Source organism: Tursiops truncatus, chromosome 9 (genome assembly GCF_011762595.2).
Source record: "Tursiops truncatus isolate mTurTru1 chromosome 9, mTurTru1.mat.Y, whole genome shotgun sequence".
NCBI lineage: Eukaryota > Metazoa > Chordata > Mammalia > Artiodactyla > Delphinidae > Tursiops > Tursiops truncatus.
Genome location: NC_047042.1, coordinates 60,039,454 through 60,056,371, shown reverse-complemented (window position 1 = coordinate 60,056,371; position 16,918 = coordinate 60,039,454). Strand labels below are relative to the sequence as shown.

Below are 16,918 nucleotides of genomic sequence, written 5' to 3'. Positions count from 1 at the left end.
GGGGCAAAGCAGGACAGAAAAGGGAAAGAAGACCCGCAGCAGTGAGATGCCTGGGAGCCCCAAGTTAATTACATCTGGAGTTGGTCCACCTACAGGAAAAGGAGCGCTAGCCAGTCAATGGCAAAGCATACCCTTGGGGGTTGGAAGATGGAAACCCCTGGGTTCCTGGGAATCAATCCCTACCTTGGTGCAAAATGCAGCTCTAGTTGTCCAAGAGATGCCCTCCTATGAACACTCCAGGTTGGAGGAGGGCACCGTTTGGAAACACAAGGAAAGCCAGGGAAGTGCACACAGAATGTCCTACCAGGGAGGAATCAAGACTGAGCACCCATGTGCCTGCTCTGTAGACCCTCCTAGAACTAGAGCAGATCTAGCTTCCTTACAGCCTGTCCTTCACTGCCTGACCCTACACTGTCCCCACCCCAGCTAGACACCCAGCCCAGCCAGCTGTGCTTGCCCAGCTCCTTGCTCCTGTTCTCCCCAACTCCTCCATCTGGAGGAAAGATCTCTCCCTTCTCCAACTGTTTAAATCATTCAAGGAGCTCCTGTAGTGCCTTTCCCCCAGAGTCCCCCCCCCCCCACCCTACTCCCTGAGCTGTCCCACACCTTGTATTATCCGACAGCTCCCATCACAGTTATTCAGGCCCAGATCTCACAGGGTCCACACCCCTTCCCTCTGCTGGCGCTCTCTTCACAGGCAATGAGGCTGGCCTCAAGGTCAGAGCCTCTGCTCTCTGCTTTACAGCACCCATTGTGATGGAGATGCTCCAGTAACACGTGCTGAAAACAACTGTTGAATCTCATGATGACTCATCAGCTCTGAGGCTACCCACCCTTCAATCAAAGTCCGACTGAGTGGTTATCTCCTACCAGGAGCCCTCTCTGATCAAGCCCATCTCACTGGGTCCAGTAAAGCTATATCCTGTCTCGGGGGGTTCTACCCTGTCACCTTCAGATGAATGGGGAGATCTGGTCAACTCTTCCTTTGATTTACCCATAAAAATGCCCCTGCACCATTGGAGCTAGGCTCTGTGCAACAGAGGAGAAAGGGAAGAACAAATAAAAAGAAGTACCTCCCCTGCCTCCCAACGGAGCTGCGTGGAGGCCAGCCTCATCCACGGGGCCATAAGAGAACAGTCCACATAGAGGAGAATCCAGGGGCTCAGATGTAGGCCCTGAGATTTCAGGGCAGGCCAATGTGGGAGCTGGTACAGTCAGGAAGGGCTGCCTGAAGGAAGCAGGTGGAGGAGAAGACCTGAGGGACAGAAAACTATCCCAGGCAGAGACCAGAGGAGACAGAGTGCCTAAGTCTCTTGAACTTGGGCTGTACCCACCTCATCTGCACCCTCCAGGAAAAGCTCAGCGCCTCACTAATCACATTCCTCAAATGCTTTCCCCTCAGATCCTAATAACATTGGGATTGCTGCTTAAGCTTTTAAAGGCTGTGCACCAGGCCCACCTGTTAGAACAGTTCCACAGCCTTCTTCAGTGGTTCCCAGAATCCTCACCTCCTGAACCCTGACCCAGCCCTAGGCTGGACCTGTCCCCATCTGAGACCAGCACTGCGCAGCCCTGCCTGATATCAGGATCCCTGTGAAATTTACTAAAACGTATCAATGCCTGGGCCCTGCCCCAGCCCGTATCATCAGAAGCTCTGGGTGGGGGTCTGGCATTGCTGCATTTGTTGTCGTTGTTCCTTTGTTGTTGTTGTTGCTGTTGAATATATTTTTTTAGCATTTTATTTCAAATTTACAGAAAAGTTGGAAGAATGATCCAAAGTTTACCCACAGACTCTTTGCCCACATTTACCAATTATTTACATTTTACCTCGTTTTATTGTTCTCTTTCTCTCTATTTGTGTATTTGTGTGTGCATGTGTGTGTGTATTTCTGAACCCTTTGAAAATAAGTTAGAGATATGGTATCCCTTTAGCCCTAAATATTACTCCCTAAGAACAAGAATTTTCTCTTACCTATGGATAGGGCACTTATCAAAATCGAGAAGTTGAACACTGACACAGAACTATTATTTAATCTGGCCTCCACGTTCAAATTCCGATTGTCCCAGTGGGCAGTGGTGCGTGGTAGAAGCTCCCCAGACAATTAGAAGATGCCGGCAGGGCTGGGAAGCCTGGTGGGGATGAGAACCGCCCAGCCCACTCTGTGCTCTGGCCAAAACCACAAAGACCCTCGCCTCCCTTTCTCAATTCCTCTCTCCCCAGCGTGGGCAGCTACAGCCCTGGCAAAGGTGGCAGGCTGGTAAAAGGCATTAACCCCTTCTCTGCAGACTGGAAGCACAGTCTGGTCTCTCCGGCTGCCTGGGCAGAAGCTTCCGCCCAGCACCGCTATAAATAACCTGGAGGGGGCGGGCCGTGGGGCGGCGTCACTGCGGAGCGTGGAGGCGGTGGGGGGGGGGGGAGAATACCCCCCCTTCCCGTGCCCAGGGCCATACCTTGGCCGCCTGGCGCGTTGGGGAGGGAGGGGCCCACACAGCTCTAGCCTGGGGCGGGGGAGGGCGGGACTGCTGTGCTCTGAGGTGCGCTCGGGTCCGCAGCAGCTGAGGGCATGGGGGCTCCCGCGGGGCCCCCGCGCCTTCTCCACGCCCCTCACCCGCTGCTCTGCCTGCTCTGCCTCCTGCCGCCGCTGCTCAGAGTAAGTGCGGGGAGTGGTGGCGGGTGGCGGGCGGGGAGGCGCGGGGTGGGGCGGCATCTGTTCGCAGGGTCGGGGCGCTCCGTGCTCTCCTGACTGCGAGGCGGTAGGGGGTCTCACTGCTCAGTTACTGGGCTCGGTTTCACTTAGCCCTGTTAGGAGTTGAATGGAGAAGGTCTTAGGGCTTGGTCGCCAGGATGGGGCTGGGGATCCCCGTGTCCGGTGATGGGATGGAGATGTCCTGCCTGGATGAGGGGGCAAGTGGAGGGGAGATGAAACTCTTCACACCAGCCAGGATGGGACCTGGAAGCCTTTGTGGATGAGCAGAGCATTCTGGGGGACGCCCTAGTGTCTAGGACATGCCCTTCCTCGGGTCCAGAAATTTCCTGTCCCCTATCCACTCTGTCACCTCCCCCATAGATCCCGCTGCATCTCCCCTGCAGGAGCCTCAAGTCCCTTCCTCACCCCATCCCAGTTCTGGCCCTTCCCCACAAGGGACCCCCAGAAAGCTGTCCCCTGTCTCCTGCAGCCCGGTCCCCATGCTTGTCTCAGTGCCTGAAACGAGGCAGCCCTCAGTACCACATGAGCAATGGGGCAGAGGGGCCACTTGGGGGAACCAGCCTTGCCAGGGGTTTCTCAAAGCTGTGGGTGTGCCCACTGGCCAGAGTCAGGGTCTGCAGGTAGGAGCCGAGGGTGATGGGATGGAGAGGAGCTGTACAGAAAGAGCTGAAGAAGTGGGGGTGAGGCTAGGAGGGGGTGATTTCCAGAAACAGATGTCGGAGGAATCTACCTCTTACCCTCTCCCCATTTTACAGATGGGGAAACTGAGGCTCGGAGAGGAAGGGTGACCTGTCCTAGGCCACACTTTTCATGAAGAGCCACGACACTAAAAGGTTTCAGAGGCCATGCAGTGCAAGGGACAGAGCCAGGCTGGAGGTCAGGAGGCCTGGCCCCATCCCCATATGTACACAGAGGACTCCTTCGTTCAACACTCATTCAACAGATGGGTAGTGAGCATCCACTGTCTGTGGCAAAGTGGCTTTGCAGACAGACCTGATCAAATCCCTGCTTTGCGGCTTAGTGTGTGACCTTGGACAGGCTACTCAAATTTCCCCAGCCTCAGTTTCCTCCTGGGTAAAATGAGGATGATTTTGGTGCTTACTGAATAGGGTTGTCATGTGGAATAGTTGAGACAGTACAGGTGGAGCTCTGAGCACCATGCCTGGCACAGAGTAAGCAGAGATGAAGGCACTAGGGGCCCTGCCCTCCCAGGGGATCTGGTCAGGTGGAGGAGAGGACTGGGTACCATGCTGAGGTGTGGTCAGTGCCCCGATGGGCAGATGGCCCCTAGACCTGCCAGGGGTGGAGGCTGTGGAGTGGGTTCACTACCACCCCCTCCTGCCCACCTCTCACTCCCGATGTCTTGGGCTCTGAGCTCTTTCTGCCCCCTGGCACTTGTTCTGGGGATAAGTGCCTTCAAGACAGTCGGTGTTAGGGCCAGGGTGGCCCCTCAGCCGTCCCCCTCTGGGGGCCATGATGCCAACTGCCCAAGCTGGTTAGACAGAGAGGGTTTCTGGTTGCTGCCCCAGAGCCCGGCCAGGTTGAGGGGTCTGTGGGAGGGCACCCTGGGTCCCGGGGACGTCAGAACTGGCAACCTCAGAGGCAACAGTCTGCTTTCCCTGTAGAGTCAGCCCAGGCCCCGCCCCTAGCTCCCTGGATGGCCCAAGACTAGAGACTAGTTACTCACCCAAAGTTACTCAGCACGTAACCAGCTAGAGAGGACCGTGGTCTCTCTAGCCCCAAAGCACAGGCTTCCTTGCTTTGGGTCTTCATGGTAATGGGATTTGTTTCTGGGTCCTCATCCAACTATTCTGAGATTTCTGCTCTCTATGAAAAGAGAGTAAGTGACCTGGAGCGGGTGGTGGGGAAGGAAGGCGATCCAGGAGGGTCTGGCCTCCAGCCCTCTCATTTATTCAATAATACTTGATTCAGCCAGTATTTAAGGAGGATCATGCATGGTAAAGACATAAGGGTGAAAACAGCAGCCCATGGCCCCTGCCCTATGACGTTGATAGCCTAAAGAAGCCGCTGGCCGAAGAAAACAACGGCTAAGAATGAAGTGTGTATTTACAAACTCTGGTCACGGGAACTGAGAACAAGTGTGTGCAGGTATAAGAGCCTCTGCCAGGATTGGGAGGAAGTCTGGCGGGAGGTGGGCAGGATGGCAGGGACGGAGATGGGGTGGTCCTAGAGGGAGGCTGAGGGAAGAGCACGCTGGGAGGAAGGCTCTAGAGTCCCAACCCTGAGAAGAGATCGTGCGAGGCTCCAGGGGGCGTGGTGGGTCCGGGTGGGATCTGATTTCTATCCCAAGGGCACAGGGAGTTCAGGGCTCGCTAAGCTGGGGAGGGGCCTGATCTAAGGTGCAGTTGTGAACTTTCCAGCTGGTGGTTGAGTGGGGAGGACAGCCTGGGTCAGCCCGCACTGCAGGAGCCCAGCCTTGACCCTGGTGCTACCAGCTGCCCTCCGAGGCCTTTGAGAAGCTACTTTGGGAAGCAGTGCTGAAATCATGCAGGCTTCTTGGGCCCCGGGTGCCATGCTAAGCCCTTTACTGAAACACTGGGAAGGTTGGGACAGTTATTTACAGACGGAAATGCAGGTTGGGTAAGGCTAACAAATATGGCTGCTGGATTCCAAACCCCTTGATTCTGACCTTGCCTCCAGCTCTGTGAAGACCCCAAGAAGTCTTGTCTGGGTCCAACCCCTCAGACCTTTGAGCAACAAGGTGCTCCCCACCAGGGCCTTAGAACAGCGCTTCTGTGGTCTCTTGCCCCAGGTTCTTGCTTCTGGTGGGGCTGTCTGTCCTGAGAAGGCTCAACAAAGAGGGAAGGCCCAAATTCCAGAAGCCTGGACACCCCCTAACCTACACAGCTCTCCCCAAGACCAAGGCCAGGGCCCTGCACACACACCCAGGGTCTGTGGAGGGTTGGGGGCAGGGGACCCAAGGGCCATTTACCAGAAGCTGATTCATCTAATAACTCTTTCCCCCCAGTTCAGCTACTCTCTGAGTGTTTTCTAACCTAATCAGCTAATTTAGTCTCTCTGTTTTTGCCATTTTGTTGATGTTTTAGTATTTTTAAAAAAAAACAGTTTGTCTGCCTATTTAATTCCATATTCCTAGTAAGTCTCAGATTTACAGCCCTTTATGAATTATGGGACTATTCTGTATTCTCTTAGCTATCATTTTCTACTTTATCTAATTTTAAGCATTTTTAGGACTCCTCAGTCAGTCATAAGTCACTTTACTGAAAATTCTAATTTTTTAAGATATCATTTCAAATCTGCCAGAGGGAGGGATATATTATCCAATAAGCTTGTTTTGTTCATTCTGTTCAGTATTCTGTTTAGACCACAGGACTTACCACATGCTTGGTACTGTTCTAAGCTCTGACACGCATTACCTGTTTTAAGCTTCACAACCACCCTAAGGCATAAGACCATCAATATCCCCATTTGACAGATGAAGAAGCTAAGGCAAGGTCATGTGCCCAAGGTCACTCATCTGGTAGTAGCAGGGCCAAGATTCAAACCAGGCAGCCTGACTCCACACTCCCTTCCCTTCACGAAAGTGTAAGACACTCAGATGCCAAAACAAATCAGAAAGAGGTGACTTTTAGGCAAACTGGATATTAGATGACTTGATCATTAAGGAGATAATTTTAGGCCTAGTGATCTGTTGTAGGACCTCTTGCAGGCCAGCTCCTGCCTTCCCTACCCCCTTGCTCCCTCAGACATCTGTATGCAGGACCCAGGGCTTGGCACAGGTCAGAGAAGAGGGACAGAGGCTAGAGGGAGCCACAGGCTTTCAGAGATGAGAGAGAACACATGCCAAGGAAAGACCTGGAAGTTTCTCCAGGCAAGTTGGTGGCTGGATTCAGACTAGATGGGAGAGTGGGACATCTTAGAAAGAGGGACCTGCTGGAACACTCAGGGTAGGGAGAGCCCTACGGAAAGCTGCTTCGGGCTCTTGGGGCCCTCACTCAAGGTCCCGGCAGCTAATAAGTTAGAACTGAGCAGCTAAAAAGTCTCCCCTGCCCCGTTCCCGGAAGATCCCACATGCCGCGGAGCGGCTGGGCCCGTGAGCCATGGCCGCTGAGCCTGCGCGTCCGGAGGCTGTGCTCTGCAATGGGAGAGGCCACGACAGTGAGAGGCCCGCATACCGAAAAAAAAAAAAAAAAAAAACTGAAAAATAAAAAGTCTCCCCTTCCAGGAAGCCTGCTCGGATACTCCAGAAAACAATTACCTACTTCCTTCATCTGACTGCCAGTCCCTCACCCTCTGCCTCAGCCCGACGCAGCTCCAGTTCTGTCTGACCTGTGTCTGCTCAGGGCCCAGAATCTGCCTCCTCACGCCCCGTTCCCCCCCGCTTTCCTCCCTCTCTTCTGCCCCTCCTTCCCTCCTCCCCATACCCTGTCTTCAGTGTCCCCATCTCTTCCTCCTTCCCCCGGGTAGGGCCTGAGTTTCTCCTTCCTCTGTTCCTAGCTCAGGCTCAGTGAGACCCGTGAATGAAAGAAAACACTGGGGAGGAACCCCGCCCCCTCCAGAGGAGTCCTCTCTGACCTTGGGCAGAGAGGGAGAAGGCAGGGAGGGAGCTCACCCCGTTCCTGTCCAGTACTGGCAGCCTGGCTGCAGGACTTGTGGTCCCAACTCTCCCAGGCTTAGACCAGCAGCTAAATTTAGAGGAAGCTTTGTCGCCAATCCAGGAGGGAGCACGAGGCTGGGCCAGACCCCCCGCTCCAGGGAGGTGGCACCTTTGAGGCCCGCCTGGCGCCTGGGCCCCAGGTTCTGCCTGGACAGGGCCCAAGGTGGAGGAAGAGCAGCTGGCTCTCTTGTCTTGGCTGCCCTGCCAGGGCCTCTCCCTTGCCCTGTATAAGGGAGGGCTTCCAACTCCAGGCACACAGAGGCTGGACCCGGGCCGTCCTCAAAGGGAAAATTCAGAAAGAAGGCTACCTGACAAGCAGGAAAAGCCCAGAACTGAGTTCCCAGAATTGGGGGTAGGGGTGCAGCTCTCTCTGGCTGAGGGGACCATGGTCTCATCCAAACAAACATTTATTGAGCACCTGCTACATGCCAGGCTCTGGACTGGGAACTGGGCACCCAGATGTGAAGCAGACAGATATGGGCCCTGAGCTCCAGCAGCCTGTAGCCTCATGGGGCGGGGCTGGGGGGGGGCAGCTCTCTGCCCCTCTGACAGCCAAGAGCTGATCAGAAGTCCAAGGTGTCCCCCACAAAAGAGAGATAATGGGGTCTTCAGGTGGCTCAGAGTCAGTTCTAGAAGCCAGACTTCTTGTCTCCCTTGAGCAAGGCCCTGCCGGGCTGGCTGGGTCTCCCTCCCCTCCTCCCATGACCTAGCTCTCTGCCCACAGGCCCCCACTCCACTGGTGAGAGCTGCTTCTGACTCACCGTTTTTTGGAGCTGGGGTCCTCCCAGCATCTACAGACCACAGGCTTTCACCCCCTCACACGGGACCAGCTCTTCAGTGTGTATCTGACCAACTTGTGACCTACCAGACTGTCTGAACAGTCCTGCCTTAGCCCCTTACCCGCTGTGTGGCCTTGGGAGGTGACTTCGCTTCTCTGGGACTCAGTTTCCTGACCTGTAAAATGGGGTCATTCACAGCCACCTCAGAGGCTGTTGTGAGGATTAAATGGGCTGCCCTGAAGCGTTTAGAGCTGTGTCTAGCACGTAGTAAATGCTGACTTCACATCCAAGAAGCCTCTTTCCCACCCTCTGTCCTCTTAATAGCATCTCCAAACCAGAGGCTTGCCGCTTCTTGAGCAGGCCCTGTGCTTCCCTGCCTCTGAGCCTTTGCTCGCTCAGTTCCTGCCCCTGGAATTTCTTTCTGCTCTTCTTACCCTTCATCCTACCTTGGACCAAGTCCTTCCATCCTCTCGGACTCAGCTTCCATGCGCAGTTTTCTCACCCAGCATCCACTGAGCACTGCTGAGCAGTGAGCCTGGTGAGCGAGGTGAAGGTGCGTCTTCAGGGGCCGCTGTACACGGGAGGGGTGTTGAGGGCTGAGAGGGGGAGCCCTGCTGGCTGCAGAGCTTGGAAGGCAGAACATGGGGTTTCTAAGAGGCTTTTCTAAAGGAGAAGGGCTTGAACTGCGCTGTGGGACTCCCCCAAATGAGGTTTGAACCCCCCATTACTGAGCTCCCTAACTGTACCCCTCCTAAAGTCCTTGACAAGAGCCATCATGTAACACGTGTCTTCTATGTAGCAGCTCTTGACAGTCAGTAGTTTGTTTAATGCACACCAAAGCCCCATGGGGTTTATATTATCCCCATTTTAAAGGCGGAGGCCAAGGCTCAAAAAAGTTAAGTAACTTGGCCAAGGCCACAGAGCTGAGAAGCAACATCCCCAGAGCCCTGAACGTGGGCATGTTTGCAGTCTGCTGCCTCTGAGAGCTCATCACCCAGGCCTTGGGGATAATGATTCATGGCTGTGTCTCTGCTTTCCCTGGCCCGCTGTGGGCTTTCTGGGGGCACCGGTCTCTCCTTCCTCCTCCCTGCCCGCCCCTCCCCCACCTACCCACCACCATTAGCAGCAGCGGCTCTGTCCAAAATGGGCACCTCCAGGGTATGTTGCAGGTCTGAACTGAGTCAAATCCACCCAACCAGCCCCCTTGAAGAGAATGAACATCTTTGGCTTTGCCAGCTTATTCGACCAGTGGAGAGAAGGAGTTGGAGATGGAGCCCAGACTTGGGAATTATTCCACAACCACTTCTGATCTGCTCGCCCATTCTGCCCAGGCTTGAACGGCACACATCAATACCGAGCACGGCAGCCAGTGCCCCCTGCTTTGCTCAGCAAGAAGACTCAGCCACGGCCTCAGATGACAGCGACTGATACAAGGACAGCCCCACAGTGCCTGAGTCCTGGCAGAGGATGCCCGGCAGCCCCTGTCCATCAGCTCAGAGCCAAATGTTCAGACCCTCCCGAAGTTGAACATGAGATGCCTGAGTGATGGGGCCACAGTGTGGCCACTGGGGGCTTTGAGAAAAGGAGCTTGCATCTAAGATGCAGAATCTGGTTGGTCAGAGTCCACCATCAACACCACATGCCTCTGCATTGAGCATTGCCTCTATCATGACTTCCAGAGGCTGGTGGCTCACTAGGAACTCAGCCCTCCCCACTGCCCCCAGAGAGAGCGTACTAGCTGCTTCTCAAACGAAGAGAAGGAGGATGGGTTGGGTTAGGCTTAGGGCCCACACTCTCCCCTGACCCAGCTGAGGGTGGGGCATCAGAACACTCCCAGGACCCAGAGTGTCCCCTCCCCAGCCCACCTCACCCCTGGCAGGTGGCTCTCTGGACAGCCAGGCCTTCATGATCCCAATAAGCTGATGCTGGGGAGCTCCTGGCAGCCCTGGGATATGTGAACAGCAAGACCATGGCCCCCAGCGTCTGTCCTGCAGGCCAAGCGGCCAGAGCTCCCGGCTGATGGCTCAGGAAGCCCTCACAGTAGCCAGACGCACACACACTACACGCACTGTACACATACTACTCTCACACCCCACACACCCCACACAGACATATACACACCCTGCACACATACGCCTTGCACACACACTAATCTCACACACAGCACCTCTGCTTCCCAGCGCTTCCTCCTGCCTCCAGCCCTGTGGAGACAGTTGGCAGAACCCAGGTGCAGTGAGTGCCTGTAAGTGGCGGCTGTGCCGTCCTCGGCTCTCCCACCTGACCGAGCGGGGTCATTAATTAGGGGCTCCAGGTCGGCGTGGTGAGGCTGGGCATGCAGCCTCCAGCCCCAGCACAGGAAATGGACTGAGCCCGACGTGGGGAACGTGATGTTTGAGGGCTGTCGGGCTCTGGTCCTGGAGACATCCTGGGGCAAACATTGACCCAGCTGCCAGGGTGGAAGTATCTGACAGGCAGGAGAAAGGGGAGGGGCTGCCCACTAGTGGGGCAGTGCCTTCCAGAATCCCAGGATCAGGAATATCGGTGTTGGGGGGACGTGCAAAAGTCATCTTGCGGGACTTCCCCGTTGGTGCAGTGGTTAAGACTCTGCGCTCCCAATGCAGGAGGCGGGGGTTCGATCCCTGGTCAGGGAACTAGATCCCACATGCATGCTGCAACTAAGTAAGCCTGCCTGTCGCAACTAAGACTTGGTGCAACCAAATAAATTTTAAAAAAAAAGTCATCTTGCATACACATGTGCAAGTGCACATGTGCGCATTCAACTGGCCACAAGGTAAGAGAAGTGGTGGTCTTGGAAAGAATGGGAGACAAGGGTTAGAATTTTAGAGGGCATTGCTTTTGTTCGGTTTCACACCATGCACTTCCCAGCCTCTCTGCCTTTGAAGGTGTTTTGCTCTGTATCTAGGATGCCTTTCCTGGCCCCACCCTTATCAGCTGGGCAAACTCCTACTCAACCTTCAAAGCCCACATCAGCATGACCCCCTCTGTGACGCTACCTTATTCCTTCTCAGCAAATTGTAGACACTGTAACAAGTTGATTACCCATCCATCTTTTCCTCCAGAAGATGGTCCTCTGAAGGGCAGAGATAACCACATCTACTTTGTCCCTCTACATCCAGCATTCCCTCATGATTTTTTCAGGAGATGGGATCCTAGATGGTTTCTGTCTTTTGGATGGAATTGCCGTTGTTGCAACAGTCACGTTTGTTCCCTGGCAGGTGCTCACATTGGCACAGTCGTTCCTCCCTTTTCCCCTACTCATCCGTCTGGTTGCCCCCAAAGTGCCACCTCTTCCAGGAAGCCTCCCCTGTCTTCCCAAGTCCAAGTTAGGAGTCCCATGTGTTAACATTTGTAACTGCCTGTTTACTTGTGTGACAGGGAAACAAAGTCAAATCATCCACTCTTCTCCCCTCTTTTCTGCACCTTCCAAGTCTAGGGGATCCCTACCTGGCCTGGGACTACCCTGAGGACACCGTGTCCCCCAGCCAGGGCCTGACACACAGTAGACACAGTACAAATGTTTGCTGGGGAAACGAAGGGCTGGCGGACACCCCCACCCCAGCTTTGCTGACAGAAGGACACAGGGCACATCCCATCCGGAAGAAGAGACCTTTGGGGGCCAAGGGATGGACAGAGCATTAGTCTTCCCTTGGGAGCCAAGATGCACTAGGCCACTTCTAAGGCCTTTTCAGGGTTCCAGGTCTGGCCAGGCTGTTGTTCTGCTGTGTGGCCTTGGGCATTTCCCTCCTCTGTTTTCTCCTCTGTGCAGCAGAGGGGTAAGGGATGAGTGACAGGACGAGGCGGGGTGGGGTGGGGGACAGGCAGACATATGCTGCCACTGTCTAGCCGGGGCCTGACCCTCATTTCTCCTGTCCTCTAGGCGGCCGGGCCCAGCCAGGCACCCAGAGACCAGCCCGTGTGGATGCTACTGGAACAGTACTGCCACGCAGTCATGACCCTCACCAACCTCTCAGGTATGCCAGCCCCTGCCACCACCGGCAGCAGACCCCGGAAGCTGGGGGTGGGCCCAGGGCCTGGGGGAGAAGCGGGCTCTCCCGGGCCAGCCCCAGCTCAGCAGGTGGGGAAGGGTGACTGGCTTCCAGGCCCGGGCCTCGTGTCTGTCCTTGGGCAGCCCCTTCCCCACTGGGGCTCAGGTCCTTCACCGATGATGAAGAACTTGGCTGGGAGTCGTCCTCCAGCTCCCGGCTCCCTGCGTCTACACCCAAGGAAGCTGGCTGGCCTGGCATTCAGGTGCCCGAGGAGGGGCCACCTCGCTGCTCTCAAACTCCGGCCAGACCGGCAGAAGGTGTAAAACACATTCTCCCGTTGCCGTGGCTACAGGTGTTACCTCCTGGTAAGAACCTGTGAAGTAGCAGCTGGGACCCTGGGTTCTGACCCCTTAGAGTTTCCTGGCGGCTGATTCAGAGTCAGGGTTATAGCCACTGCAGAGCTAACTGAGAAGAGCCCCGGGCCTTAACGGGCTCTGGAAAGATGTCCCCAAGGCCCTGCCCAGTGTCCTGGCCTTCTTAGGGCTGCACCCACAGAAGCAGCAAGGAAGGAGGAGGGCTGTGGGTGCCCTTGGGATCTGGAGCTACTGCCGGAACACAAGGAGACAAGGGTGCTGGCCAGAACTGGGACCCAGCACCAAACTCAGCCCGAGTCACGCATAAAGAGGAAAACCTTGTTGTCTGCCCTCCTTAACAGTGGAGTGGTCGAGAGCTCAGGTGTTAGGGTTAGACAGACCCAAGTCTGGATCCTAGCTCTTCCACCTAACAACTTTGTGACCCTGGACGAGTCAGCCAACCCATCTGTATTAATTTGCTTGGGCTGCTATAAAATACCACAGACTGGGTAGCTTAAACAACAGAAATTTATTTTCTCATGATTCTGGACCTTAGAATTCCCAGACCAAGGTGTTAACAGAGTTGGTTCCTTCTGAGGCTTCTCTCCTTGGCTGGTAGATGGCCATCTTCTCCCCGTGTCTTCACATGGTCTTCCCTCTGCGTGTGTCTGTGTCCTATTCTCCTTTTTTTACAAGGACCCTGGTCACATTGGATTAGGGCCCACCCTAATGACCTCATTTTAAAGCAGTGACCTCTTTAAAGAACGTATCTCCAAATACAGTCAAATTCTGATGTATTAAGGATTGGGGCTTCAACATATGGATTTGGGGGACACTATTCAGCCTATAACATCTGAGCCTCAGTTTCCTTATCTGTTAAAAATTGGTCAAAGTCGACCTCAGAGGCTTACTGTGAAGGTTGAAAGAGAGACCGTGGCTACACCAGCGTGCCAAGCAGCCATCAGGCAAAAAACGGAGGCCCCCCCCATTTCAGGAGAGCTCCCACCCTCCCCTCGCCAGAGCTCTTTGCTCTCAGAGGCAACACCTGTTTATCAGCAAATCCACCACCTTCTCCCTGCCCTCCCTCTTTGCCCCGTGTGTGGCATGGACCCTCGCCTTCCCCCTGACCCCTGGCAGGTGATACGCGTCCTCCCCACCTCTGAGCCTAGCGGAGAGAAGTCCCAGCCTCTCCAAAGACGAGCTCTGCCCGGCTTGACTTGTAATATCATCCGTCTGTTTATAAGTGGAATACGTATTACGTATATTTAATTTGGAAAAAAATATTTTTAAAAACCAAAGAAGACGATAAGTACTCATTATCCCACAACCCAGGAATTTTTTATAATGTTTACATCTGCCAGAAGTGTATCAAACCATAGAGCCTCATGTTTTTTCTTTTTTTCCACAAAACTGGAATGATCCTGTGTCTGCAGTTTTGTAACCTGCTTCTTCCTGTTGTAATTCAGAGTGAACATCTCCCTGTGTCACTAATTATTCATCCACCACGTTGCTGTGGTGCTGCCTAGCACTGTGGGGACGCGTCACCCATTAACCATGCCCCTGCGGTGGGACATGCAGGCTGTTAGGATGCCCTCGGACTCAGGGAATAGGTTCTCAGGTCCCCACATGGTAGAGATGTCCTTTTAGGTGTCCACTGATTGAGAAAATGCATATTGACTGACGAAGTTCAGAAACAAGTAGAAACAACCTATTGTTTAGACATACATTCATGCGATAAAACTGAAAAAACTAAGAGCAAAGGAATGATAAACACAACATTCAAAAGAATGTTCCCTCTGAGGGAGGAGTATATAGATCAATTTGTAAGTGATTGGTAATGATCTAGTTTTGGACTGGGCAACAGATTCCTTATATGTGCTACTACATACAAACTTCCATAAAAGAAAAGACTAAAATAAAATAAAGTTGGGCCGTGTATGGGCTAATGATGACAAGAGGTCATGAATCAAAGACTCGGATCAGTTAAAATGCATGCCCCTGAGGTCCAAATAAAGGAAAAACGCATAATCCCAAGAGACTTAAGGCAGGCTTTAAGCGGATTATTTCTGTTTTATTCATCACAGAGGAATCTAATAGAGCATATACTGTAAGTTATAAGGCATATTATTTTTTCAGTCCATAGGCCATGTAAGGATCCAGATGGAATCAAGGATTCCTTGAAATAACTCCCTAATCCAACACACACACACACACACACACACACACACACACACACACACACACACCCCACCCCACCCCCCCCCCCCCCCCCCCCCAGGGCTGGTCAAATGGGAAGAGAACCTTGGTCGGGGAGGCAGGGCTGCTGCCAGGGCATTTGTTCTTTCAGTGGTGACTCACTGAGCACAGGCCTGGAGCATTCTGATGGGTGCTAGGGACTGCTTAGTGAACATGACCAGCCCTGCCCTCTGGGAGTCACAGTAGAAAAACCAACAACCTTGATGTGACATCGACCAGCACCCGGCAGGCAGATGGAGGCACGGAGAAGGGCCACCCACCCCAGACAAGACAAAGGAGGTGAGGGCTAAGCTGAACGTTAGAAGGGTGAATGGGAGTCAGCTCGGCTAACTGGAGCACAGCGGTAAGGGCAGGGCACGTGCGAAGGTACAGAGGGAGAGAATGTCCCCAGGGAACGGCGAGTTGTTCCAAAGTGCATCTCAAGTTGAGAGGAGCGAGAGGATGGGGAATAGACGATCATGAAGAATGTTGTTTGCAGTGCTAGAGAGCTGGGCTCTGTCCCGAGGGCAATGGGGATCTGCTCTTGTGAGAAGTCACACGGTCTTAGAGAAATCACTTCCTCCCCCCGTGAAGGAGACAAGGAGCCCAGTCTGCTGTGGAGATGAGGATGGCCTGGGATGCGGTGGAGAGGAAGTTCCTTTTCCTCCTCTGGGCCTCCCTTTGGCCATCTGTAAATGACAGTGTAGGCTTGGACGGTTGCCAGGGGCCTGAAGCCCGATCCCAGGGCTCAACCTGAAGACACCAGGCCATCGCCCCTGTGCCAGCGTGGAGTGGGGTAGGGTGGGGAAGGAGTATCTGGCCTGGCCGGGGGCACTGTCCCCAGTGTTGCAGGGCAAGAGAGGGGCACCTTCTGGCCTCTCCCAAGCCTCCGTGTCCTCAGCAGTCCCACCGTAACTGCAGTGAAGCCCACAACCTGTCCCAGCCCTGTGTACTCCCTGTCTCTTCAGCTGGACAGAGCACAGCCCCATCAGACATGCAAAGGCAGAGTCTGTCCCCTCAAATCCTGTTTTCCAGCTGATGTTTGATGGGTGGTGGGATGAGTGAGAGAACGTGTGTGTGCTGTGCAGACACGCGACCGTGCGAGACACCGTGTGTTTTTCCATTGTGCTGTGCACGCCTGTCTGGTGTTAGGCTGTGCGCTGGAGGACCATCCACTGCCCCTGCAGCTGACATCAGAGGTGGGCTAGAGGCACCTGACCCACCCCCGCTCTGCTCATGACACCCAGGTATCTTCCCCAGCACCTGTCACACTTCCCTGAACTTATTTGCAACCTGTCCCACCAGACTGGGGGCACACAGACGGCCCCAAATACCACTGCCCCAATGCCTGGCCTGGGAGCTCACCTCCATCCCAGGGACCTCCCACCCACCTCTGCTTCCTTGGCTAGCAAAAAGTCCCAGACTTTATTAATTGTAGTTGAATTTAATCTAAGTGAGGAAAGTTTTTGCTCATTACAATATCTTCCTCGTTTACCAATTTGCAGACACTAAACTGAGCTATAAAATCAATTTGTTCCAAAGCCGCTCCTTTTTTCATTTTTCTCTCTGTCACATCAAGGATAACAGACAGTCATACCTATGATAATAAACTCCATGACGAAATGGCCCTGCGTCCTGGAAACCAGGGGACCCCAGGTCTGTGGGCCTGTGCTCAGGCCCTGACTGTCCCGTCAAGATGCAGAATGAACTTTGCCTCTGCCCCTGAAATGGTCACTTCCCCGAGGAACCTATATCACATGTGCTGTCCCAGTTAAGAGCAGTCCAGGTCTCCCAGGCCAAGCTTCCATTCTTCATGTGAGACAATAAGTCCTTGGCCTATGGTCACGGGGCACTCACCACCCCATGAGATAGCTGCTTTTCCTGTGCTGTGGCTCTGGTGATGAACAGGTTAATAGCTTAGCTTGATCTCTCCTTTTCCCCCTGGGCTGGGATCAGTGTGTGGAGAGCCTCCTTTGTGCATGAATGAGACTAATTCCCAAAGAAGAAATGGGCTGATCCTGCCAGCCACACTCTAGCCTATGTGTGACCCTGTGGGGCAGGGCTCAGTCTGGGACCAGGGCCGAATCTCAGCCTGGGACTGGCAACAGGACTCTGCCTAGGGTTGGAGTTGGGACTCAACTGATCCTCACCTGCTCCTGGCACTAGTTATTAGGGACCTCTGCCTCTGCAGCTGCCC

The 16,918-nt window shown here is 54.2% G+C and overlaps 1 protein-coding gene across 2 annotated transcripts in view; it reads left to right on the top strand.

Annotated features, from left to right (window-relative positions):
- Positions 1 to 2,540: 2,540 nt before the first annotated feature.
- CRHR2 (corticotropin releasing hormone receptor 2) overlaps positions 2,541 to 16,918 on the top strand; it is a 51,021-nt gene continuing 36,643 nt past the window's right edge. For both annotated transcript variants that reach the window (XM_073809793.1, XM_073809794.1), the window contains exons 1-2: positions 2,541 to 2,651; positions 12,025 to 12,118. In XM_073809793.1, coding sequence (XP_073665894.1) covers positions 2,565 to 2,651; positions 12,025 to 12,118 — 181 coding nt within the window. In that variant the 5' untranslated portion in view covers positions 2,541 to 2,564. The remainder of the gene's footprint in view (positions 2,652 to 12,024; positions 12,119 to 16,918) is intronic.